Source organism: Chenopodium album, chromosome 20 (assembly GCF_948465745.1).
Source record: "Chenopodium album chromosome 20, dcCheAlbu1.1, whole genome shotgun sequence".
Taxonomy (NCBI): Eukaryota; Viridiplantae; Streptophyta; class Magnoliopsida; order Caryophyllales; family Amaranthaceae; genus Chenopodium; species Chenopodium album.
The window spans coordinates 36,765,447-36,793,374 of record NC_137853.1 but is presented as its reverse complement, the minus strand read 5'-3'; the positions used below and the strand labels follow the sequence as shown (position 1 = coordinate 36,793,374).

Here is a 27,928-nt window from a genome sequence, read left to right as displayed (position 1 = left end):
AAAAAGTAAAGGGAGCATAAATAATGTATTCGTACAAGTGTTCTAGCTTGATGAAAGTTGTAATCTTGTAATAGTGTTTGTTTGGCATTGTTTTTCGTTTTTAGTTTTTAGGTTTTATAAAAACAAAACACCAAAAGAAAAAAAACAGTGAAAAAAATGTTTTTCCTTTTCTGTTATCAGTTTTAATAATCATCATGGTATTAATAAGTATGATTAATTATTGATTCATTATATGTACTATTCAATACCAAACGAACTCTAATATGTCCGTTCTGTTGTGACTGGTGAGTGGTGGAACTTCGGCAGTTAGAATGCTTGTTTAAGATTATGTATTGTGTTCTTTCTCTAATTTCTTGTATTAGAATCACAAAAAGTGGAACGAAAGTATAATATAAAATAAAGTTAAACTTTGTTCAAACTTTTGATATAGAAAAATTTTAATCTTTGATTAAGTTTTACAGGTTTTTGAAAGTGTAGTAACTCCGATTAATTTTAGCTTGGGAACCTGACCAATACCCATGTTTAACCAATATGCACTGGTTGTGTTTGTACTTGTGTATGGTTTGACCTCTAATATCGGTTAATTTTGAGTTTAGTGAGATCAAATGGAAGCAAGGTATTTCCGAATTCTAAGGCTATTAGGATTTGGTTACAAAGCCAGAGCTGAAGCAGATGGTCGCCTCTTGTGCCTAAAACTGGGTTACAGCCATGAAGTTGAGTTGCCAGTTCCGCCTGCTGTTCGTGTGTTTTGCTTTAAACCTGACATAATCTGCTGTGCTGGAATCGACATGGCAAGAACGCATCAGTTTGCTGCTGCTGTTAGGAGTGTTAAGCCACATGAAACATACAAAGAAATAGGTATACGTTACAAGGATGAAGTCATAAAGTTGAAGGGGCCTTCTCTCAGGTTGCCTGCTCTCAGTTAAAGACAAAGATCCACTTGATTTCCGATCACAAGTTTGTAGAACAGGCTGTTTCCACTTTGTAGCTCTTCATTTTGCATTTGAATTGATTTCTAATCTTCAAATTTTCGTTTGAAACTAGGTTCTATGCCAGCAGTCTAAAAGAGAGAAACTTGCTACTTCTGGACCTCGTGTCTAAGATTTATGACCAAAATGACAAGGCGGCATGATATGAACCTAGTTTTAGCAACAATGTACTCAGTATCAATTTATGTCTATAATTATGGTTATAGAATGGCATCTCAAGCTAGCCAAAAAATCATCATTTACAACTCAAAATAGCCAAAAAATTATACTTGTACGAAGAATTATATATCTGAGCGCGTTTTGTAAGCCACACCAAATGGCCGGACAAAGTAACCCCTATAACATTAATAGAGTAACCCCTGTAATACCGACCTAGTAACACAAATTAGATGTTTTTATTAGTTGTTTACAAAAAATGTTTCATAAAATCAGATACTAACGATTTATGCGTTCCAACACTACTCGTAAAAAGCAGCGTTAAAAAAAATCCGTTAATCTCTTTCAAAATGGATGAAAAATCGTGCAGAGCAATACCAATGATACGCTTTTTTTGTTGTTTGAACTCATGAAAAACCCAAAAAATCAAATTAAGGTACAATAGAGACCCTTCAAGACAGTGGCACATACCAGTATAATTAATTAAGGCCAAAGTACTCAAATGTACTAATGTTACCCATTTTGCAATTGAATAAGATCTTCACAGATAGAAAGATATGCAACTCAACAGAAATGTACTCCACTACTTTCAAAACAAAAAAAAAAAAGAAAAAAAAGCAAAGATTTTAGTCTGAGAAATTCTTTATAAATACTCGTAGGACTTGGTGACTTGAAATTTTATGGTTAAGACTTAATATGCTGAACAATTGAACATAGCAAAATAGATTAGACGAAAAAAAAAAAAAAAAAAACATTCAACATGTATCATGAGTTCACCTTTTAGCATGTAACACAGCTACAGCCAACAACATAAACCTTAGTTTGAAGCTGTGTTCCAAGCTGCGTTAAATTGCTAGCAACAATAGAAACCAGAAACACGTTCATTCTGTAATTTCTTTGGCAAACAAGCAGTAATCAGTTCATCCAATACTTCAAACCGGAAAACTATTTATGATTGATGTTGGAGAAAGCTGTGAATTTCAGAATACAGAAAAGAACCAAAGTGCCAAAGAATTATGTATGCTACAAGCAGTTGAAGATGACTTAGTTGGGCCTACTTATTCAGGTACTACTAATAGCAACCAGATAGCACCAGCCATAATCACAGGAATGTAACAAAAAAAAAACTCATGCTTGATTTTGTACTTCAGCATTACTGCTTCCTGGAGTCCTCTCGGGTAGTAAACCTAACATAAAGCTCGTAGATACAGCCTACAAGCAAGACAACAAAAGGCACTATTAGGTTAGGGTGCAAGATGAAGCCAGACCAGCAAACTCCAATGACAGCATCACAGCAACTCGCAAGAAGACCAGGAAAATGACTTTTTGACAGATATTTGAGAGTTCCTCTCAGTTGGTAAGAATGGTCCCTGATTTACATATAACTACTCGGAAATGCACAAAAATCCTAGGGAAGGGAAGCCTAATAGAACCAAGCGCCTAAACAAGCAAGAAGCAGAACATAAAAGTGAGTGTTCAGATGCCATCATCCAGAGTGGCGATTTCATCATTCCAAAAGTTTACATTGCCACCAACTCTATTTACAAGAACAAGGGTACCATAATTAATCAATTATCTAGTCTAAACTCAACCCAATCCTTTCTCCTAAGCCAATAGTCTAATAGTAACATTAACTTAGAAGTAATAATGATTAAAAAGATAACACAAGTTAAAAGGTCACAGTGGACTATATTGTTTTAATAACTTTCAAGTGTCTACAAGCTCTGAAGCTCATTAATAAAAGTCTTCGCCTTCTGATTTTACCAGTTTAAAATTAAGAGCAATTGTTCTAAAACAGATTATAACAAGCAGGGAGGGGAAATTTCAGGTGCAAGTGAAACAATAGCAATCTTAACAAGACGGAAACAGCCACACTCATTCAGATAGTAAGTAGTGCACAAGTCATTGTTGCTTATCCAACATTATTTGTCACAGGCTCACAGCAGCTAACCACTGCCCCCCCTCCCCCCCCCAAAATAAAAAAAATAGTAATAAAAATAATATGAAGACCAAAATAAAGGAAGAAAGAAAGGAAAAATCCCAAACAAAACTACAGCACGTCTCAAAGTACTTGTAGAAAGCAGAAGAATACCAGCCATAACAACGATTGTGAGAACATCTCCTGCTTTTTTGATTCTCTTTACAGTCTGTGTACTTGACTTGAACCGGCTCAATGCTGGGTCCTTTTCCAAGAGCTGTAAGGAGATTAGATAACTAAATCAGTATGCAACAGAAAGTAAATGCTCTAAAGTTCTTCAGCAAATTATAATGGATATTCAATCCTTCTAGCCATAAAACTTCTACAAATAAAATGTAGTAGGTTAATAACTTAATACCTTCTAGCAAATCAAGTTGATGTGTTATGAAAAAAGCATAGTTGTAAACAGGCTTTTATTTTTTCCCGTCAACATGAAAAAAAAAAAAAAAAAAAAAAAAAAAAAAAAAACAAACAAACTACTATGGCATAGTTCAAAGTTGCTAAATTAGGTCACTAATCAGCAACTGACAAACACAAATTCAAATGACACTTAAGAACAAATAAAAACTAAGCACAAGAAGCAGAATTTAAAAAACTATTGAGCGTCAAACAATCTATTAAAGTTGTGCCTGATTTCTTTTCCCACAAAGCTAGATTAGTTGTTTTAGTAAGCTTTGAGATACTCATAACAGTTTCCTAAGGTGTCATTGTCATATAAATAGGCAAATATAGGATTGACATGAAAATAACTGCATAAACAAGACAAACTGTGAGACTTGATCAAAGATAATTTACATCAGTGCCAGTAAACCTGCTATTCTTGTTAACGACAAGGTCACAAACCAATAACAAGTCAAACACCATGATAGTGTATAAGGTAAATCAAAATTTTCCTCTAAAGCAAATTATAAATCATATATAAAAGTCATTCTATAATATTAATGCAATAGTAAGTGTAAATTAATATATCAATTTAATATGAAGTATTATACTTCCCTACTTTCTTTTAGTTATTCCATTTTAAAAGTGCACATTTGCCAATGCACAACTTTGCCCTTTAATATCGACTTTGTTTCTAACTCCCAATTAGTACAAACTATAAAAAGTTGATTTTATAAAAATATACGTTCAGTAACTAACAAGATCCAACATCACTATTTTCTATGTACTTCATATAAAACTAATTAATGATGGTCAAAGTGAAGTATGTAAATTGTGTCAAAAAGTAGGTCACGTAGTACTATCAATGGAATAGCCATTTCAAAATCAAAGACATATATAAATCCTAGTCCACAATTCCAATTGTAGTTTCCGACTTTCCGCTAGATACAACTTACTCTTGACTCTTGACATGTACATGTACTTCATATAAGAATTGTTAATTGAGTTAAATTTGGATGAGGGGGAGGGTTAGATATTATTCTACGGGCAGGATTACTGCCTTGATTTTTAAAAAGAGAGCCTCAAGAGCCAAGACACCTTTCATGCAGTCACTTAACTCTAGAGTCTGGACCATATTAGGTAAGGGCATCAAGAAGAAATCATGTGAACCAGATCAAACGCTTCTGTTATTCTCCGTTTCCTGGTCCATATTAAAAATAGATGGCTAATTGAGGTAAAGAACTACAATTCAGCAACATAATAGCAAGTTAGTGTTTCATATTGGACAAAATGTTGTCAAACAATCTAAAAGTATACTAGTGAAACCTTTATGCCTAGAGTCAATGATCCATGCAACTATGCGGCTATGCCTCACACCTTGCACCTTAGAATTGACATAAAGACCCTTTGAGCTCTAGTGCACCAGTATATACTGTGCCTTTTAAATCGAACTTATCATTGCTTATGATGCTAATTGAATTGGCTGAAACTTGGTAATGATCTCTATGTTTAATGATCTTAGTGTTTGAGTTTCTCAAGCCCCATTGACTATAGCTAAGCAAAGGAGGTAGAAGCTTGGGTTAGCCTTACATAAAAGGTAAAATCCAACGAACCCGCCATCTAGGGCGTTGCATGGAAGGGTCTGTTCAGAATTTTTTTGGATACCGGAGAGTTAGAGTTTTGGACATACCATGGAACAAACAAGCAAGCATGGCTGTCTCTACAGGTTCAAAACACCAATTATGCAAGTACATTCCTAAATAATGGTACTGTCAAATGAGACAATATCACTAATTTTCCAAAACCTAATTTTCCGTATCCTCATCAAACCCTCCAATAAACATCTATGATGTAAACAATTTAATATCTATGCTATACTGTTAAAAATCAACAATTTCAGCTAAAACCCAATTCAATTCAATTTGAGATTCTACAATCAATAACTCCAAATAATACCCAATTCAATCAATTCCACACAGCACTCAGCAAGAAGCTAATTAGACCTAATCAATCAAAAAATCTAGCCAATTATTCATTCCATAAATTGATCGACAAATCCAAAGAGACACCAAAATTGATTCAAAATCAAAGAGAGAGAAAGACTTACAGCTTTCTCACGCTCGCCGAGGTCGATGTGGAATTTCCGGCTTGGCTGCGCGAACAAACTCTCTTTCCCCTAATTTCCAGAAAAGTTATTTGCAATGAAGACTATGAATCGCTCAACCCATGAATTGCATTTGATTATAAAAAATGAATTAAAAATGAAAAAGTAGAAAAGAAGAGAAGGATTGAATTGTGGATTACCTGAGGATGAGATCGCAGATGAGAGAGAACTGAAGATTTGAGAAAGGACGCCATTGATGTAGTTTAGCTTAAAGCTTCTTCTGGAAATCGTAGAGATGATGAAGGAGGAGTTGGTGAAAAGTTTTCAATTTGTTCTTCTTTTGGTTCGGCTCATAAATTATTACTCACTCGAGTCAATCCGCCCCGTTGGCCGTTATTGGCCCAATTCGTAACGAGTACTATTCAACTACGAGTTGGAATTATTAGAAGTAAATCGCTTAACACAATAGCATCAGCAATATAAGAATTAAAACGATTTCAAGTAGTAATGAAAATTGATCTAGAATCACCTAGAGGGAAGCTCTAACCACTTGAGCTATACCTCACTCTTACAAGAGTAAATTTCTAGCATTGATAATATTTAATTAGGTAAATGGTGTTAAAGCTCAAAAGTCTCAATTAAGCACTTTAAGAACACGGAAGGAGTATTAGCAAGTGTAAAGTTTAAACATATTCGAATGAGAGTCATGCATAGAGATCAATTTTTAATACGGGCATGAGCATAACGAGCCGACTTGATCAATTTGAACCAATTAATAAACATTTAAGCATTATTAAAGGGACTTCCTGACACAGCGTGACTTAACATGTGTGTTAGCGTTATACGCCTATGCATCATAAACCTTGTGTATGGAAGCATGGGCGAAGCTTAGTTGAGGCCTAAAAGGGCCATGGCCCTAGCGGTGTTTCGTCTTACTAATGATTTGTCCTACTTGCACTAATTGAAGTAGCATGGATACATATTATACCTGCCCCCTTCTCAATCGCACTTATTAAACCAGCCCCCCTCCTCAATCAAGTCTGACTTCGCCCCTATATGAAAGATTGGCACGAATCTAATATCGCACAATTTTTTTCTTAATCAATTTCAAATTCATCAAGGATAATATGCTCAAACTAAGGCTCTCGGTGGCAGAATACATGAGCCAAATCAGCCTTGGCCCATGGCCTCCTTTTAATTGAGCCTTTGGCACACAAACTTTTTACGTGGATCAATTGTTGCCACGTTACACAAGCAGAGGCAGCAAAAAATAAAAAAATGTTCATAAAATCAATTCATACACCATAACAATAATAACAAACCATCAAAGATCCCCTGAAAAATCAGTTTTTTCCTACACAAATCACAAAAATGGCGCTGAGAAATGCAATTTCCATAGGAAGAAGACGAGCAAACCCAGTATTACATACAGCAGCAGCAATTTTTGCAACTTCAAAAACTCCCTCTCATTTCCAACGTTCATTTCCTTTTCAACAAACCAATCCTGGTATAATAATGCAATTCCATTTTTTTTAACATGATTTTGGAATAAATTTGATCATTACCCATGAAATTTCATTGTAAATACTTACAGAAATAACTGTTTTGGTGTGTAATTTGAAGGTTTTCGACATTCGATTCGTGCTCTACAAGATACAACATTGAACCCAGTAACACCCAAGAAAGATGAAGAAAATAAGCAAGAATATGATCAAAATTGGAAGATTAAAATGTTGTATGATGGAGATTGCCCACTTTGTATGAGGGAGGTATAAATAAATTCATATTATTCATTCCATCAATTTTTAATTATTTCTATATAGTATTATATTTTGGGTTAAATGATAAATAATTGTTGTGTATTTTTATGATGATTTGAATTGAATGATTAGGTGAATATGTTGAGAGAAAGAGATAAACAATATGGAGCTATCAAGTTTGTTGATATAAGTTCTGAAGATTACTCACCTGAAGAAAATCAAGGCCTTGATTACAATACTGTAATTTCTTCATTCTCCCCTCATTTTAGTAATTGAATGTGATGTGCATCATGCTCTCGAGTGTAGGATATAAGTGCTAATCTTTGTTTCGGAAACTGCAATAAATACTCGAAAGTAACTGATGTAATGTTGTTTCTCTTGCTGTCTTACATAGGTTATGGGTAAAATTCATGCCATTCTTGCTGATGGAACAATAGTAACAAATGTTGAGGTACTTTTCTATGGCTAATCAGTAATCAAGGATGTATGAAGTATGATTCGGTATGGTAAATATCACTGATATAGAACTTCACTGATAAAATTGACTGCAGGCTTTCAGGAAACTGTATGAGGCTGTTGGCCTTGGATGGGTTTACGCAATCACGAAATTTGAGCCTGTAAGTTCTCTGCACCATATGTCTCAGTATAAATAAGACTTTAATGTGTTGTGTTAATGCTAGTTGGGGAACTCTATATCTTGCTCAGGTTGCAACTATAGCAGAAGCAGTTTACGGTGTATGGGCAAAATACCGTCTTCAGATAACAGGTAACTCATACATACTAACCTACAGAAATTGCTCCAAGAGTATTGTATAAAGCTCAGAGAATCAGTTCAGTAGCTGCAGACCTAATTCTCATGATTCTTTACATTACAATAAAATATACCGCGTATTTGTAATTTCAGGCAGGCCGCCTATGGAAGAGATCCTTGCATCAAGAAGGAAAAAGGTATACTCAGCAGCCAGATAAATGCTTTGAATTTAGTAGCTTTTTCTTTATAATTTTCCATATCTGAACCACAATGCTTTATCAATTTATCTTGCAAATTTTGTACTTCTGTATTCATATCCCAATATAATGTATGAGAAATTCCTACAAGTTTATGCCATTTGAATGCTATAAACATCCTAAAAAGACAAACTTACTGCCTTCGCTGTCTTGTTTAAGTAGCTCCTAGGGTATCTGATTTCCTGCTAAAGTAGATTAATTCAATTTCTGCACTCTGTAACTACACTAACTTCTTTTCCCTACAGGATGAAATGTGTAATGACAGCAAATCTTGCAAAATGTGAAGATTCCAAGAGCTTCAGGAATGATCAGGATGTCTAAACAACACTTACCACTGACAATTCTTGCAGTCAAAAGCAATGAAGCACCCCACTATATATTTCATACGGCGTACTTATGAAAGTAGCTCATGTATACATAAAGAAAGTTCTATATTGTAGATTCAAATGAAACTTGAGGTCCATATTGTGCAACTAATATGGCATATACGAAGTACACATTAATTGTTTACTCTCTGCTTCTAGCTTTGTGCTTCATTTTTTTCTGCAGCGTCTGCAAGAACTTGTCTATATTTATCTCAGAACTACCGCCTTTGCTTACTGTCCTAACAGCTTGCTTACTCCAGCTACAAGAATTTTTCTTTATTTCTTTGCTGCTCAACCCTGCTATAACCTCCCTTACACTCCTCTCTATTTCTTCCCTACTTACAATACCTTCACTACCCTTCTTGGCTCTCACTCCAACTTTCCAAACGTCCTCCATCATCTTCGCATTCATAGGCTGGTCACTCCATTGAGGGACTGCTAGCATAGGCACACCAAGACTCAGGCCCTCCAACATTGAGTTCCACCCACAGTGTGTGATGAAACAGCATGTGGCTCGGTGGGCTAGCACCTCTAACTGGTTGCACCATGATACAACTAGTCCGATTTCATCGTTGAGTGATGAGAGAAACTCGGGAGGTAGCTTCTTATCTGATTCCCTGAAAACCCAAAGGAAAGGGCTTTCCAAGTTTTTCAAACCCCAGGCTATTTCTTCTACCTGTTTTCCTGGTATCTCTGCCATGCTTCCGAAGGAGATGTAAATAACTGAGTTAGAGGGTTTTGTGTCTAGCCATCTTGAGCAGTTTTCTGTGGCTTGATCCCACAGACTTCCTCCATATTCTCTGTCCTCCATTTGTTGTCCAAGGTATGCAGATGGCAACATCGGTCCAACCATCATCAATGGCCATTTCTCTGACATCGCCTTTTCTATCTAGAACAAGGAACCAAAAAAACAAAAATAAACAGAAGTGAATGGGAAACTCTTTAACATCTGCAGTATCAACTACTCTACCTTCTAAATTCTACAATATTGATCAATCTAGCAAATCAGATGTCATTGTATCAGCTAGAGTCTACAGCACAACTTTTTGACTTCATAAGATAAATAAGGAAGATAGATCAATAATTTATCCTCTTCTTCAAATTAGTCATGTTACAGGTTATTGATCACTTGATCAGTAGTACTTCATTGGATCCAAAATTACTAGAATTTTTTCGATCCTCTTTTACTACTGTATCTCTTTATAATATTTGCTTGTATTCATACTTCATTATTTCCAGTCAGTCAATCGACCTATTCTATTCTTATAAAACCATGAAAATTTCTTAAAAAGTATTTCTGATAGTTGGACTAGTACAATAGAATACATTACCACAGGCATACCTCGCTTTCCAGTTCTGCAAATGTATTGATAAAAACCCAATCATTTTCCTCCATAGTAGAAAATTGCTCCATGATTGACCCAAGATACTCGGAAAACTCCAAAGGGTGCGCGATGAAACTAGGCAAGTCAGAAGACCGAAGCTCAGGAAGTCCCGGCAAAATCAGAGGAAAACTATCAGGTCTCAGAGGCAGAGAAAGTAGACCATGATGAAGGTACCAATACAAGGAGCAAACTGAAGCAGAATTAGTCAAAAAAGCAGCTTTACAAACTCCCATTTCCTTAGCCACATCAAGTGCCCAAGGCAGTAAAGAATCGTAAACTAAACAGTCAACAGGATTACAGGAGTTGCTGAACTTCTGAATCAAGTCAACAAGTGACTTTGAGCCTATGACTTTGAAAGAGTTTAAGTAGGCTTGTAGACTTGAAGCTTGCTTGAACCCACCTTCATCGAAACCATCAGAAATGGGCTCAATGGTTATGCCAGGAGCTTGGATGGCGGTGGCAGTGTAACGAGTGGTAGCTAAGGTGGCTTTGATTCCTTTCGAGGCCATAAGCTTGGTGAATTGTAGAAGGGGGTTTATGTGGCCTTGTGCTGGGTATGTTAGTACCATGACATGCCTTGAATTTTCACCCTCCATTTCTATGTTGTTTTATTTGACAGAATGAGTTTGTTTCTCTTCTTCTTGATCACTAGTAGTCCAGTACCAGTATGTATTTTATCTAAAGCACCAAACTTTAGCTCAATATTTTCTACACTTTATCTTTAAGATCTTTAACTTGACTTTTCCTTTCCTTTTCTTTTCTTATATATTTCTCGGATAACCAAAGTCACATAATATGTTATTCCTGATGTTGATGGATACTAAATTGACTGAAGCAGGCCATTTCTGACTATGATGTGTACTCCCTTGGTCTCTGAATAAAAGTCTCATTCGCATTTTTGCACACGACTTTAGGAGGAAAAATACTCCCGCAGATTGAAGGGAGAAAACAAAGATGTGAGGTTGTAGATTAAAGGTGAATACAAAAGCAAGATAAATTAGTGAATAATTATTAATTAAGAGTGAACAAATTATAAATAATGAGATTTGGTTGTCTAAAGCCAAGGTGGATCAAAAATAAAATGTGGTAAGCTAGTACTATATGATAACAATAAGAAATTTTCTAAGATACAGGGAGTGTCCATCCTATCACAGGATGTGTGGGGTGGAATCGAACCCAGGTAAAATAATGATCAAAGTAAGGATACATAACAATTATTTATTTTCTCATTAGGTTGCGAGCCTCGACTTAAACATAAAGTTTAGCGGGCTCTATTGCTCGCAGAAATGATTCTATACAAGTACCAAGTTCAAAAGATTTTGACTTCAATTGATGAAAACCATTCACAAGACCTAATTTAGCAACCTACTTTCTCAGAAAGGGGCTTCAATATTTACATAAACCCACATTCTCAAAAGTAAAAGAAAATCTACCTTAATCACCACCTCATCCATTGTCCTGACCACTCATGAGTTGATACACAACATTCATCTTACGCGATCAGGCTTGATTCATAAGTATCTAATTGTGTTGCTTTGCAATCAGCCAATTAGAGAACTGGTGACATGATTTTTCTGCACCATTTAATTGCTCCAAAGGTATCTCTCAAGAATCGCCTACAATTACAGGTGATATATACAGCCAATAGAGTATCGTACCTCTCACATATCCAACCTCCACCCAAAGAAAAAATCTAACGATATCTTTGTATCTTGGGGTAAGGTGCTCGTCTAACAAGCCATCGTAGAACACTTGAAACAACTCTCCATCTTCTGTAAGCTTGTCCCCTAACAGCTTGACTAGAAGGACGAGACCTTAAGAAGCCACTATATACACTCTGTAATTCAGCTTGCGAGTCCAAGATCATGTTCGTAGACTGCATAGCAGGGCAATCGATGTCCATGAACCCTAGATGCTCATCATCATGGAAAACTTGTGTTATGGAGTGAGAAGGGGAAAACAAGGAACTAGAGATTTGTAAAGGTATATCAAGAGTCTGGTCATATCTCAGGTCTAAGGCATCTAAACCCGGCATAGAATAATCATCTGGGCTATTCAAGCTTCCCAATGTATAGAGAGGAGAGAAACCATCAGAAGGAGATGTGCTTGGTTGTGCATAATCAATACTGCCTATCTTTTGCGATGTCACAAGCTTATTTGCATCTGAAGTCTCTGTACTCGCAGAGCTTGCCGTGTGTGAAGACATACCAATGAGGGAGTTCATATCTTCAAATGTAATCACTCCATCCCAATGTTGAAAAGCTTCAGTGGCCATTCTTTGTGCATCAATCTGGAAGGGGAGTTGATCGAAATTTTGTTAGAATTGATATACAAGTACACATGATAAAAAGAGGCATCTTACATTTATAAGTTAGAAAGCATGCCTTGTCATTTTCGGATAGCTTATCAAATGGAATGTACTGGCTTTCCGAATAAAATCCAATTACTTGTCCCACAACATTGAAGACCACACCATTCTTGTGCTGAGAAATAGGTGAATAATACAAGTATACTCTTTTGTCAAGTACACATGTCCGAGCATGCTCTATGGTTATTTCCCACATCTTGGCAGACATACCAGAGCCCAATATCTGAATATATGTCCAAGAACAACTTATGAGAGATAAACCATGTGGCCTAGCACAAAAGAAATGCACAAAGAACACTCAAAGAAGTACATATATAGGCATGAAGAGTTTCAATCACATTTGATCACACGATAGTGAGGGGGAAATCAAGAATCTAGCTTAGAGGGTGTTATATACAGTCCAAAAGATGCTTAAATGGAAATTTATGTCAGGTATATAAGTCCAAGATTCTTACATTCCTTAGCCTTGCAGGATCTAGATGGAGCAAAATCAGGAAGTCCTTCACTGTCCTCACTCTGTCTATGCTCAATCGTTTGTGGAATGCTCCATCTTTTCCAATCTTTTCCAGACGCCAAACTTCATCAGTTAAAGATGGAGGATGGTGTTTCTTGTACACTGCAAAAAGGCCCGATAGCTTGCTTATACAACATGGTAAGTATAAAAAGGTTGCTTTAATCTTCAAAATATGACACTAATAATCATGAATATAGATTTTGTGTTTAACCATCATCCAATATCAACTCAATGAGCACATTATATAACAACAATTTGCAATTACTATAGGTAGATGCACATCCAACTATTAAGAAAAAAACAATTGATCTGTAGACACAATCTCTATAGAGTAAACAAACAAAGCTGTATAATAAGCATTGCTTTTTACTTCATATAAGCAAATAAAACTCCCAGAATACTAAAAGAGAAGACAGTTACGTGTAGGTCAGTAAAAGCATATACATATATGAATACAGTCATACACTGAAGCTAATTACCAAGGTTTTGCATTGTAGCATCTTTTAGTGAAGATTCTTTGAACAGATAACATATACAGATATTTAGATTTCCCATATAAATAAAAAAAATATAGAGAAATCAAGGTACTCACATTCTCCACGATGATCCCTGACAATGAAGGATTCTGTCTTTGCTTCTCTAATTCTATACCCATCAGAGTTTCCAACCACCCTGGCCCCTAGTCTAAATCTGCGGCTCCGTGTCCAGCTTGAGTTATCTGTGAAAGATATTTCACCAACAGAACCAAAGCCCTCTTTCAGATATACATTTACATCTCCTGTTAGAAGAGGTTTCTTTCCTTCCCGTTCTCTCACAATATTGTTTTTAAATTCTTCTATTGTCCAGTTTTCGCCCTCATCACCATCAAAATCACCTTCAAGAACTACGATTTCTACTTTTGCAGAGGATTCATTAGCATACTGGACAATTTCATCAGTAGCAGCATCTATTAGAACAACTTTTATTGCTGATCCATCTTCACCTTCAATTCGGGTTCCAGTAAACACAGGCAGAGAGAGAGTGCTCAAAAACTTTAGCTGCAGGTTTCTAGACTCACAAGGAAATAAATCTTCATCGGAATTCCTAAGAAAAATTCAGAAGATTGAATTATGTTAAAATAGCCATCTCTGGCGATTAATCAATTTCACTAATACTATAGCCATCTTTTAGCCAATAATGTCATCAAAAGACAGTTTCTTACCGCTTCAATTTCATGACATGCTTCTTTATTGCTAACTCTACCTCTTCCTTGACCTAAACACATGCAAGAAAATCCATATATAATGGTATTAGAGACGAGTTTGACAGGTTTGAGCCCTCAACTATCTAGACCCACCAATTAATCTAGTGTAGTAATTTTTAGCTGTGTAGGGTTATCTAAGTTTAAATTTACATTTTTCATAATCCAAGCCAATTGGTTAAAACCACCACAATAGCAATTATGGAGTAGCATTTATCTTTAACAATTGTCAACTGGTATAGCAAACCAATATCACACAAGACAAAATGACCGAATAGTACCAATGCATTGAAAACAAGAGTAAATCAAGATAAGTCTTGTGCATTTTTGCTTGTGAATGAACTAGCTTGACTTATATTTTTTAAAATTGGCAAAGACAAAATAAAATGGTGATTCTCCGTGACATCCTAAAATCATCAAGCATATGTTCCATAGTCTACAGATAAAAATAGAAATTTCAGTGAACTTACAACTCTACGAAGCATAGGCTCCAATGCATTTTGAAAGCTCTTTTGTCTCATCACCTCCAGAACCACACTAAAATGTCAAAAGAAAGCATCGTTAATTTCTATTGCATACAATTATGATTGCTAATATTCAAAATGAATTAACAATACTTAATCTACAACAAAAAAAAAATTAGAACCCAGCATAAACCACATTCTGAATGATGCAAAAAGCATAAGCAAAGCTTCCATGGATAAGACATCAACATTGTGACAGTCTGACAGAAAGCCGATATGGAAATTTCATTTCCTTTTTTGGAAAATTCAGGCACTCCACACTCTACACTACTAGAGAGTGCTCCCTCTTACTTAACCTTCTTAAGTGCTGTAAATATTGTTGAAATTTTTTCCTTTCCCCCAACTTGAGTCACTCAAGCATTCCATTTCTACATGTTCCTTTAATTGTTAAATTATGAGCTCTCTAAAATGGATGCCAAGTAAATTCTCACAGAAGAAACTATTGCATAATTGCACTAATTAACTTCAAACTTAGGGAGACCGATTATGGCCAAGTCATATGCACCATGAAAATCCTCTTTTAAAATGCTTAATTAATTATATAAATATACTCTTTTAAAAGACTAGTCCGCTTTGACAATGTAAAATTATTGTAAAGTACTCCAATAATGTCTAATAGAACTCTCATTCTGAACAATTCACTAAATTTTCTAATCCCAATTCTCACCCCACAAAAAGAAAATCGTTTTTAACTTCACAGCATGTACAAGAATCAACTTATTGCAACCAAATTTAGGAAGTAAAACAATTTCTCATAGCAAAAAGGTATGTAATCTCTCAGCAATAACGTCGAAAAAGTAATTGATTCTCCATTCTCATCACTACATGTTTAATTACCATATTCAAGCCATACTCACTACCTCAGTAACCCCAAATTGCACAAAAAAGCCCTAAAATCCCCATATAATACTGCTTCAATATGCGCGCCCAAACCTGATAGGACGATTATTTGTGGACGGAGGGATTACTATCATACATATAATTATCAAAGTAAGGAAGAAATAATCATCTGTGCATGTTTCCTCAAATGGGTATCAATGGTTGCCATAATCAAGTCAACCCCACAACCTAATTCCACCCCCAAAAACAACCAAACCAAGCAAATTCACCATCAAAATAAACAGAAACAAAACCCCAGAAAACAAAAGAGAAAAAAGAATTCACCTTCTAAAAGAAGGAACAGTTTTATGACGCTTATCATCAGGAATATGAACACCCTCTAAATTACCCTTACTAAAGCCAGAAGCAGAAGAAGAATCATCCGGGGTTCTTTTCTGAGACATTTCATCAAACACATAGAGTGCAAACCCCAGAAAACAACATGAAACACAAAACCAATTGTGGGTAATTATATATAGCTAGAAAATTGAGGAAAAACAAATAGAATCCAAAATAATTTCTGTTGTTACTCAAACACAATCTCCATCTCCCCATATCCTGACAGAGAGAGAAAATAATAGTACTAGTTCACTCTTCTTCCTCAAGATTTGTGTTGTTGTTTATACAGTAGGGGTTGTTTTGTTTTGGATGGAAAATAAAAAAAAAAAATTTAATCTTTGAGAATTTTTACCCAGAATTTTGAAGAGAGAGAAGAAGTGGGGTCCAGAGTAAGCGCGTTAAAGGTAGGAGGAAGAAGAAGAAGAAAGGGTCATCCAAACAAACAAACGCGGCTTTGAGTTTGACGTGTCATTGGTGACTCATTTGTCTGTCCACGTCAACTTGCATTACTTGGACTTGGACGTCATTTTTTATTTGGTATTAGTGATAATAATAAATTAATAATACTATAAGAATAAGATTATAGTATATCAAATGGATTAGGAAACTTGATCATTAATAATGGAGTACTATAATTAGTATAATGGTGGATTAGGGCAATTAGGCAATTTTTATAGAGGTCAAATGTTCCATATTGGTTGTTTTAAAGATGATCTAACAAATCAGATAAGGGTCTGTTCACTTCAGCTTAATTTCAGTTTAGTTTAGTTTAGTTCAGCTTTAATTAGTTTAGTTCAATTCAGCTCAGTTCATTTCTTAATTTCCTTCTCTCATAAAGTATTCAGTTCAGCTCTAATCAGTTCAGTTCAGGTAGTGGCGGATGCAAGCCTTATTTGTGGGGTCCTTTGACCCCACTTGAGCTTGAGAAAAAAGAATTTTTACTTATAAAATTAATTTTTTTACTATAAAAATTATTTGTATTTATATCAAATGACCCTATTAAAATATATTATATGTATTTTGACCCCGTTAAATATTTTTTCTGGATCCGCCTCTGTTCAGCTCAGTAAATGTGAACAGGCCCTAAATGGATTAGATCGGTTATACCTGTACGTTTGATTTTGTGTCAATTAGTTATTAGAAAATTTATCAAATACTATGTAGGAATTATTGTAAGATATGAGAAGTTTATCTTATTGAGTTGAATTCAAGTTGAATTGTGTATGTCTTGTCAAAAAACAAAAAAAAAAAAAAAAAATTGAGTTGTGTATGTCTCATGCATGTCATTCGATTTTTCGATTACTCTAGTGCTTTGATCGAAGGAAACCCTTCAAAAGTGAATCGCATATATTATATATAGCTTTCAATGCCTAATTACAGTATTTGAAGTGATGCATCAAATTAATCACGAACTTGCGTTTTCAAGGTCGCAACCGCTAGTCCGCTAACATTATTAGTTGTTTTTTCTAAAAATTATTGATGAACAATTATCACATACACGAGTGTATACATAGAGGTAGCCATACAATTACACATATGATAAAGTTTCTAGTAGATTGTACATGCATTAACAATGTATATGTTAGATTTCGGAAAAACTCCTTTTGTTTGGATTGTGTACCATTGAATAATATATATAGTGTTACAATACTAGTCCTAATCATGTTAGGAAACCTAGTACGATAAGAATACAAACTATATCACAAATATATCCTACTCTGCGACAAATATTATAATAATCCTATAATATCTATCACACCCCCGCAGTCGTAGCGGGAGGAGGGCGTACGCTAAGACTGGATCTAAAGTCCAGAAATAAATCTCGTGGTAGGCCTTTAGTGAAAATGTCTGCAAACTGATATCTTGAAGGGACATGTAGAACCCGAACTTCACCCAATGCAACCTTTTCTCGAACAAAATGTATATCCATCTCCACATGTTTGGTGCGTTGGTGTTGTACTGGGTTGCCAGAAAGGTAGATTGCACTGACATTATCACAATAAACAATAGTAGCCTGCCGTAGAGGACAATGTAACTCAAGTAAAAGATTACGAAGCCAACACGCCTCTGAGACAACATTCGCGACGCCTCGATATTCTGCTTCTGAACTCGACTTAGACAAAGTGTGCTGACGCTTAGATGACCAAGACACGAGGTTGTCCCCAAGGAAACAACAATAGCCCGATGTGGACCGTCGAGTATCGGGACAACCTCCCCAGTCAGCGTCAGTGTAAGTAATAAGTCGATGAGAAACAGTCGGATATAAATGTAAGCCGTGATCAATGGTACCCTGAACATAACGCATAATGCGTTTCAATGCCTCATAGTGAGGTTCCCGGGGATCATGCATAAAAAGACACACCTGTTGTACCGCATATGCAATATCTGGCCTAGTAAAAGTGAGATACTGAAGAGCACCTGCTAAACTGCGATACAAAGTAGGATCCCGAAAAGGTGGCCCTGCATCTGCACTAAGTTTGGACTTAGTGTCAACTGGAGTGGCTGCAGGTTTACAAGAGGCCATACCTGCACGCTCTAAAATCTCCCGGGCATACTTTTCCTGTGAAAGTAGCAAATAAGAAGGTTTTCGGGTTACTGCAATACCCAAAAAATAACTAAGAGGACCCAAGTCAGTCATAGGAAACTCAGTTTGTAACTGAGATATGATCCCTGCACGCAACCTATCAGATGAGGTAGCTAATATAATATCATCAACATAAAGAAGCAAATATGCCATATCATCACCCTGTCGGAAAGTGAAGAGAGAAGTGTCACTCTTAGAAATGACAAAGCCCAACTTAATAAGAAAATTTGCAAAGCGTTGGTACCAAGCTCTAGGAGCTTGCTTTAAACCATAGAGAGCCTTGCGGAGACGACAAACATGATTGGGCGCTCTCTGATCTAGGAAACCCGGAGGTTGATGCATATAAACAGTTTCTTGCAAGTCACCATGTAAAAAGGCATTTTTGACATCTAGTTGATGTATCGACCACTTTTTAGCCAAGGCTAAGCTGAGAACAGTACGAATAGTGGCCGGTTTAACTACCGGACTGAAAGTCTCATCACAATCCACACCAATTTCCTGCGACCTGCCATCACATACAAGACGAGCTTTGTGCCTTTCAAGGTCACCATTAGACTTGTATTTATGCTTAAATAGCCACATACAATTGACAACATTCACCCCCGCAGGCCTAGGCACCAATTCCCATGTCCCTGTTTTAATTAAAGCACTATATTCATCATTCATCGCCGCATTCCAATTATGGTCATTTAAAGCTAGTTTATAGGACTTTGGAAGTGGTGATTTATGAAGATGGGGACCCGAAGGTTGAACTGTGAGGTTACAATATTTCGGGTTCGGTTTAAAAATACCCCGTTGACTACGGGTGACTCGGGGCGAGGGAGGTGGTGGCCGAGTGGGTTGTATGGGAGGAATGCCACGCATAGGTGGTGGAGAGTAGGCGGGTGTGGAGGCAGGGCTGCTGGGCGTACAAGGTGGCTGTGGGTGGGGCAGCGCCGTGGGCAGAGGAGTCCGCGGGCTGGCCGTGGCTGGGTCAGTGCTGCCGCAGCCTAGCCGCGGACTAGTCTGCTGGGCAGGAGAGGCGTGAGAATTCTGCTGGGCAGAATTTGTTTGGGTGCGTTGTGGGCTAAGTGGAAGGGTAGCTGGGCCTCGTGAGTTTGGGCTGCTGATTTGTGGAGAGGTAGGTGTATTTGGGCTTACTTGTTGTGGGCTGTGGAGTGTGGGATGAAACAAGTAAGGGGATGGAGAGTCATCACCTAAAAAATCATATTCTTGGCTACGAAATTGAGTGATATTTCGGAAAGGAAAGGTCGCTTCATCAAAAGTGACATGACGCGATATGATTATTTTATTGGTGGTGAGATCGAGACACCTATACCCTCTATGGTCAATAGGATAACCCAAGAACACACACGGTGTAGATCGAGCAGCTAATTTATGTGGAGCTATTGCAGACAAATTAGGAAAACAAAGACACCCAAAAACACGGATATGATCATACGAAGGAGTTTTTCCAAACAAGGCAAAAGCAGGAGTATTGTTTTTAAGGGCTTTTGTTGGAAAAATATTTAGAAGATAAGTGGTCGTTTCAAGAGCATAAAACCAATACGAGGGGGGAAGAGACGCATGAAAGAGAATTGTACACTTAATATTATTAAGTGTGCGAATCATACGCTCGGCTTTGCCATTTTGTGAAGAAGTGTGTGGACAAGAAAAGCGGAAGAGCATTCCATGGTCAATACATTTTTGCTTAAATGGGTCATTGTCAAATTCCCTACCATGATCACATTGAAAACATTTAATCTGACGTTCAAATTGGGTTTCAACATATTTTCGGAAATTGATAAATGATTGAAAAGCTTGGGATTTGTATTTTAGAGGAATTGTCCACACAAAATGAGTATGATCATCTAATAAAACTAAATAATATTTGTGACCTTGAGCACTACGAATAGGAGATGTCCATAAATCGGCATGTATAATATCAAAAGCACAAATAGTAGTATTATTAGAATTTTCAAAGGGAAGACGGGTATGTTTTCCTAATTGGCATGAATTGCAAAACGGGGAGTCATGCTCCTTATCACAATAAATATGATTTTTAGACTTAAGATAGCTAAAAACTTGAGCTCCAGGATGTCCTAGACGGCTATGCCAGGTAGAAGGTGAAACAGCAGTAAGGGAAGTAGCAAGACAAGTTGATGGAGTGGACTTGGTGGTTCTCACTGGATATAGGTCTCCCGAACTATCACATCTCGTTATTATTTTCCCCGTACGAAGATCCTTCACAGAAAAACCAAAAGGATCAAACTCAATAGACACAGAATTATCAGTGGTAAATTTACGAACTGAAATAAGGTTTTTAATGAGTTCAGGTGCTAAAAGGACATCACGAAGAACGAGAGGTGTTTTAGGATGGGGAAGGGTGCTATGACCATAACCTGTTACTGGAAAACAATGACCATTACCAACTAAAATATGATTTTTAGTGCTTAAATTAAACAGGGGTAAGAGATTACCGGCATTATTCGTCATGTGAGATGTTGCACCCGAATCCACATACCACTGATTGTCGGGATTTGGAAGTGTCATCGTGGAGAAAGAAGATGCCAATTCCGTTGGTGTCATGGGATGCCCGTATTGGGCCGTGTATGCTTGCTGCTGCGAGGGTCTGGGCTGACCGAGAATAGACTGCTGCTGTTGGGCTGGAAATGGAGCAGGAGGCCTGGCCCATGTGGCTTGCTGAGCCCACTGCTGAAAACTTGCCCATAGTTGTTGTTGGCTTGGGCCTGATTGATTAGCAGGGATGGGCTGGGCTGCCACGGACTGTTGCTGCGGGTTTTGCCCACGCCCTCTGCCTTTGGCTTTGGGTTTGCCACCCCTGCCCTTGTTGCCACGCCCACCGCCACCACCTCCTCTGCCCTGGTGCTGCGGCTGCTGCTGCTGGTGGGTGGCTGCCGCGGAGGTGGTGGTGATGTTATTAGTTTGCGTAACAAAAGCCTGTCCAGAGTTTTCCTTAGCCGACTTGCGAGACTCTTCGAGCAAAATTCGTGATCGTGCTTCATCAAATCCGGGTAGAGGGCGAATTTGAGTGATGGATTGAGCCACTCCATCATAGTCTGAGTCAATTAAACCTGCGCAAAGACGTAACACCAAAGTTCTCTCGGACACGGGTTGACCAACGTTAGCAAGTTGATCTTTTAGTTCCTTCAATTTCTGACAATAAGAAGACACATCTGGAAAATTCTCAACAAACAAATTGTTAAACTGATTTTCAAGATAAATAGCACGAATTTCACCATTGTCTTGAAAAATATTAGCGAGCCTATCCCAAGTTTCTTGTGCCGTAGCATTCTTGTACAACACCGTGCTTCGTAAATCTGCAGAAATTGTGTTATAAATCCACTTTTTCACAATTGAGTCAAGGCGGTTCCACTGCGCCGTGGTGAGGTCCGTAGGACGGGGTGATTTTGGATCTATATGGTCGATAACATTGCAGGAATGACAATGAATCTCAAAGAGTTCTACCCAACTACCATAATTCCCTTTGTCACGATCAAGAATTTCAGGCACCTCATTCTTGATATTGCTAATAGAATTAGCAGGGTGATAGTCGTTGGAAGGTGGAGGAGGAGGAGGTGATGGGGCATGTTCATCATCTTTTGCCATTGTTAATTAAGGAAAAGAACAAAAGGCTGCTACCGGAGAAACAACAATCGTCAATCTTGCGGTAAGAAGGACAAAATAAGGTAGCAAATATGGTGATGAATTACCACGTGAAAGAAGAGTTTGCGGAAGAAAGGATCAGAATTTTTTAGAAAAAAAAAAAATAAATTTGTGGAACCCTAAAAAATTCTAGGCTGTGATACCATGTTAGATTTCGGGAAAACTCCTTTTGTTTGGAGTGTGTACCATTGAATAATATATATAGTGTTACAATACTAGTCCTAATCATGTTAGGAAACCTAGTACGATAAGAATACAAACTATATCACAAATATATACAAATATATCCTACTCTGCGACAAATATTATAATAATCCTATAATATCTATCAGTATATACAAACTAGTATATTAAAGTATTACGTGTGTCATTGTGTCAAGTCGTGTATAGTACGCATACCCTATATCTTTTCCATTGCTATCGAATATGGAAAAGTAGTTTGCATTGCTTGACTGCCCTAATGCCCTATGTCCCTTTATATACTAGAAACCACATATATCAATTAATGTATCAATAATTCAATATAATGTATGTACCCCATAATAAGGTAATCTTTTGATTCCGAATGGACAAAGAAAGTTATGTAGACCAGTTAATTACTAATAAATTTTCGGTATAATTTGATGTGACCTACCTAAAGTCCTCAAAATTCAAAATTGCATCTCTAAGCAACGAACAAGAAATACGAGTATAAAAGAAAGACATGGCTTGGTCCATGCCATTATATTGATGGGCAATTGGGCACATAATAAATATCGGCTATGCAAAGAAAGGTACTCCGTACAAAACAATATATTCTGTTCATATATACCATTTACATTAAGGTTCAAGTTTCAATATATTGCATATGTAAATGTTTGTCTATACTAATCACATTATAGGGTCTAGCTGTTCACTTTTACTGAACTGAGTTGAACTGAACTTATTGGAGCTGAATTGAACTGAACTGAGCTGATAAGAGTTGAACTAAACTGAACTGAATAGAGTTGAGATGAATATTTTATGAGAGAAGGAAATTAGAAGTTGAACTGAACTGATTGGAGCTGAACTAAACTGAACTGTATTGAAATTAAGCTGTAGTGAACAGGCCCATAGTACTATACTATATATGTTCTTTAAAAAAAAAAATTGCATTTTGTACCATGCATGTCTAATAATGCACACATTTGACTAAAAATATCATTAGTTTGACATTATTTCGTAGTGATAATTATGAAACATTGTTTTGGATAAAATAAATAGATAAATACTTAAAATAGAATGTATATTGCTTTTACGTGAATAATACTCGTATACTCCGTAATAAGATTTTACAATATAATGTTTTTGGAGATAATTTGGATCATTGTCCTAATTATATCCTACTCGGCTACTCCGTATAAAAGCTTAGCTTTGTTATTGATTTTGGGATAATTGAAAAAACATGGGCTCAATTAATTAATCAAGGATGTAGGAGAATGAGATAAACATATAATTATCTTGAAATCAATATAATAATCCGTAACATTTACTAGTACTTCATTCATAGAATATGTATACACGAGTAGTCGAGTACGTAGTAGTTAACATGGTTTCAATCCTAGGGATCTTGGGATCGATTTTCATCACCTCTCGGCTTTTTAACCACCAAAAAAAATATGTATAAAAACAAAAAAGGAAAAGTTTTTATTATTATTATTATTATTATTATTATTATTATTATTATTATTATTATTATTATTATTATTATTATTATTATTATTATTATTATTATTATTATTATTATTATTATTATTATTATTATTATTCCAATCATTAATCCTTTAGTTCATTGAGAAATGATCTACCTACGGATCTAATAAATTGGCATTTCATTAGATGTTTGGTACCTAACATTTAGGCATGCATTTAGAATTTTTTGATATTGAATAGAGTTCATACTTTTCATGGTTAAGTGATAAGGATAGAAGACCTAACAAACTTAATTAGTATATGTAGGCAATTAATGTTGATGATTTGACCTTATTGTACTATTCAAGACAACGTACTCTTCTCTATAAATTTGAGCAACAATATTGATACTACTATAGTCATACTACCAGTACTATATTGGGAGAAATGATCAACCTAGCTATACAAATTTTCATCCATTTTTTATTTTTGCTTTTTATAAAAAATACTCATATATAAATGGTGTTTTAAGTCTTTATATCAAACAAAAATATCTTCAAACTTTATTTATTTGTTTATGTTTGTTGATTAAAAGCATGAATTACAATTGTTAATTGTTTCTTGGTCTTTGATGAAAAGAATTAAAAAAAGGGGGCTAAACAATTTCATATTGTATTAGCTAGCTAATTATTAAGCTTTAAAAATTTTGTGAATAATGATACATTAATTTGCACCCAATACGGTGATAGATCTATCCTATGTAAAGACTAGGCCTGGTAGTAGGGTTTGCGCCTTACAACCTCAAAATTGTGGGATCAAATTAAACCTCATTATATGGACACTATACATTGGGTGGTGGGATTCCCTTACCCCTCCGGCCTCCCATTATTCCCAAAAGCCTTTGTCCACTTACATACGTACCCTGATTAAGTTAACCCACACTACAAGAATATAGCTCAAAGAGGGCAATTATTTTCTAACTAAGAGGGCAACTTAATTTTGCCTTATTATATATATCACCAACCACACCAACAAATAGGGCCATGAAATGTTCATTCTTGCTTAATTTATAGGGCTTCTTAGCTTCTTACCACTTTTATTATTTATACCCTTTAATAATATAATATATAGTTGGATCATTCTCATTCTCTTATAATTCATTTATACATCAATCAAATTTTCAATTATTGTGAAACATAATACAATGTATAGAATTTCATCACTCAATGTTAATACAAGATAAAATTATGCAACTACAGCTCGTATAATAAACTAGATGGATAAAATAGACACTCCGTATATCATCGTGATTGTACACTTGTGTGTGTGGGGTAACTTTATTAGACATAGATATGATTGAGGTAGAGGATCAAACAATAACGAACCTTCAACAAGAAGTGATAACGATAGCATGCAACTCATATGCAAAAGATCAGAGATTTCAGCGACCCATCCACTACATATGTTCATGTTCATGGACAGCAACTAATAGTGACATGACCTTAAAAACAAACACAAAATAAGACCGTTATACCTTTTTGGGAAGCTTCCTTCTTTAACTCCCTAATTTCGTTGTTTCTTTTCAATATTATATCATATAGTATATTTTTGCTTGACAAATCACACTATAGTGCTATATATATGTAGTCAAAATAAACTCAAATTCAAGGTAAAAGACAAAATGAGGAATTCCCAAATGCCATGATTTTTGTTAATTTGAATTTTAACATTTTGTATAAAAGTTGCCTTAATAATAATAAACTTGTAGATATGCATGGGACCATGCACAAAGTTGTGTTTATATGCTATATATTCTTTTATAGCATGCATGCAACAACATTTTTTGGGTATTTGCACGTAGGTTCGTGGAAGGAGCGAACGAGCAAAATCCATGCACATGCATTTGTGATCACAATGCAAAATCATTTTAACCTACATATAGATGATCATCAAATATAGAGAGATTCCTTCTACTATGTTAGTGACGTGTAGGTATGCATCATTGCTTGTATATAGAATAACACTTGTAAAATTATTAAAAGTGATAGAATTTAGACTTAGGGCCTAATCTTTTCAGCTTAATAATTTCAGTTCAATTCAGTTCCTAATTTTGTCCTCTCATAAAATATTTAGTTCAGTAAATCAGAATAAGCTCTTATTCTTTAACATTGTCTTATTCTTGAGACTTAAATTAAACATCACTTTAACTTTTTGGTCAAGGTGATTCTTTAATACAAAATATATCAAGACTCGGTGTGATAAGTCATGAGTTTATCAGCTTAACTTTTTTGTTCAACTAATCTAATTTAATTTCAAACAAAAAGATTATATATATTATATTTAATATAATGTTAATTATGAGTCTATAAATAAATTTATTGTTTAATTATATAATCTATGCATGTTATTTGTCATAACATTTAAACAATTGTATTTAATGTTTATTTGTAGCTCTTAGGATTGCATATACATCATTACTCGCATATAATATTATAACAAATTGTACACAAATTATGCAAAGTGATATGTATATTACTCGTACTACGTATTAGTTAATTATATGCAAAGTGATATGTAAAATGGTCACCAACACCAATTCAATTTCTTCAATGCTACTCTTGGTTGATTAGCTTGCTATCATTTTCTCTTCCCTCTACAAATTGCAATAAATAATTTGGTTAGCTGGATTGAGGGTATATCTACAACAACGACTTCAACGATGACTTAAAAGTGCAACACTACTTTAATTTGTAAGATAATAGATGCATTAAAAGTATTGTCTTTCTAATTAAACAACAATAATAATGAATAATCAACAATTCTAGAATTTCAAATACATTAAAATGTCACAAGAAAATTACTCACTATCCACAATTTATAAAAATATTACAATACTAATCTTAGGGCCTGTTCTGATTGACTGAAATCAACTGAACTGAACTGAACTGAATTGAACTGAACTGAACTTATTAATTAGTGATTTTTAACTACGGATTAGTGCTCTTTGATTATATATTACTATACCTATGTGTATATTATTATTATTATTATAATTATTAATTATTATTATAATTAATTATTGATTATTATTATTAGTATTATTGTTATTATTATTATTATTATTATTATTATTATTTATTCATGATTATTATTATTATTTATTGATAATAATAATAATAATAATAATTATTATTATTATTATTTGTTATTGTTGTCGTCGTTGTAATAAGAGCTTAAAAGAATGAAATTTGGCTTTATATCATTAGCAATATCATTAGACATAAGAGCTGAACTGAACTGAACTGAACTGAATTGAATTTCAACGGAAGAGAACAGGCCCTTATTATGTTTCAAAAGGATTGCTACATCTTTTTATATGCAACGTATTGCAACTTTAGTGTAATAGAAAAATTAAATGGAGTAATATGATAACTGAATATAAATCAAATTCAAAAATTTCTAAACTTTAACATACATCATCAACTTTAACGCTTTCTGTGATAAATGTTATTCTGTATTATGTAAGTAGTTAAATACGAATTGAAGTAATACAGTAGCAGTTAAATACTCTGTACGAAATAATTTAATTTAATGAGAAGACATTTCTCACCAAACCATCTATATACCGTACAAATCATAATAGTTGCATTAATCATGCACTAATTCATACGGAGTACTAGTGTTTGGTGACGCAAGCACTGGCATGTACTCGTACATGTTATAGGTCTTGGCCCTCTCAGCCTTTCTCTTTAATTTAAAGAGACTTTTATTTTTTGGCATAATACAAATTTCATTATATACATTTCATATTAGTCGATAAATAATTAAATATTTGCACCCAAAAAAAAAAAAAAAAAAAAAAAATTAAATATGCGAAGTATTATTTTATACTAAAAGTATTATATAAGGAGTTTATATTGATATCTTATTAGAAAAAATATATTTTACGGAGTGTATATTATTGTAATACTTTGACTTTTAACTATTCATACAATAACTTTGGCCATACATTTTTTTTTACGAGAAACTGTTCATTTT

At 35.2% G+C, this 27,928-nt stretch overlaps 4 protein-coding genes across 4 annotated transcripts; 1 reads left to right on the top strand and 3 right to left on the bottom strand.

Annotated features, from left to right (window-relative positions):
* Window positions 1–2,008: 2,008 nt before the first annotated feature.
* On the bottom strand, window positions 2,009–5,966 carry LOC145598913 (succinate dehydrogenase subunit 7A, mitochondrial-like). Its single transcript, XM_081655315.1, has 4 exons — window positions 5,809–5,966; window positions 5,612–5,680; window positions 3,238–3,340; window positions 2,009–2,357 (listed from the first exon to the last, which is right to left on the bottom strand). The coding sequence occupies exons 1-4, from the start codon at window positions 5,860–5,862 to the stop codon at window positions 2,299–2,301; spliced, it is 285 nt and encodes a 94-aa protein (XP_081511441.1). The 5' UTR covers window positions 5,863–5,966; the 3' UTR covers window positions 2,009–2,298.
* A 712-nt stretch (window positions 5,967–6,678) lies between these two features.
* Window positions 6,679–8,891, top strand: LOC145597385 (uncharacterized protein At5g50100, chloroplastic-like). The gene is made up of 8 exons (XM_081653540.1): window positions 6,679–7,115; window positions 7,232–7,377; window positions 7,501–7,608; window positions 7,763–7,819; window positions 7,920–7,985; window positions 8,074–8,134; window positions 8,273–8,316; window positions 8,622–8,891. The coding sequence occupies exons 1-8, from the start codon at window positions 6,980–6,982 to the stop codon at window positions 8,658–8,660; spliced, it is 657 nt and encodes a 218-aa protein (XP_081509666.1). The 5' UTR covers window positions 6,679–6,979; the 3' UTR covers window positions 8,661–8,891.
* On the bottom strand, window positions 8,718–10,838 carry LOC145597384 (UDP-glycosyltransferase 74B1-like). Its single transcript, XM_081653539.1, has 2 exons — window positions 10,084–10,838; window positions 8,718–9,630 (listed from the first exon to the last, which is right to left on the bottom strand). The coding sequence occupies exons 1-2, from the start codon at window positions 10,720–10,722 to the stop codon at window positions 8,884–8,886; spliced, it is 1,386 nt and encodes a 461-aa protein (XP_081509665.1). The 5' UTR covers window positions 10,723–10,838; the 3' UTR covers window positions 8,718–8,883.
* Window positions 10,839–11,434: 596 nt separating this feature from the next.
* LOC145597383 (calmodulin-binding protein 60 A-like) lies at window positions 11,435–16,311 on the bottom strand. The gene is made up of 7 exons (XM_081653538.1): window positions 15,937–16,311; window positions 14,719–14,785; window positions 14,210–14,262; window positions 13,601–14,091; window positions 12,950–13,110; window positions 12,511–12,717; window positions 11,435–12,416 (listed from the first exon to the last, which is right to left on the bottom strand). Exons 1-7 carry the CDS (start codon window positions 16,053–16,055, stop codon window positions 11,820–11,822), a joined length of 1,695 nt encoding a protein of 564 aa, XP_081509664.1. The 5' UTR covers window positions 16,056–16,311; the 3' UTR covers window positions 11,435–11,819.
* Window positions 16,312–27,928: the final 11,617 nt, after the last annotated feature.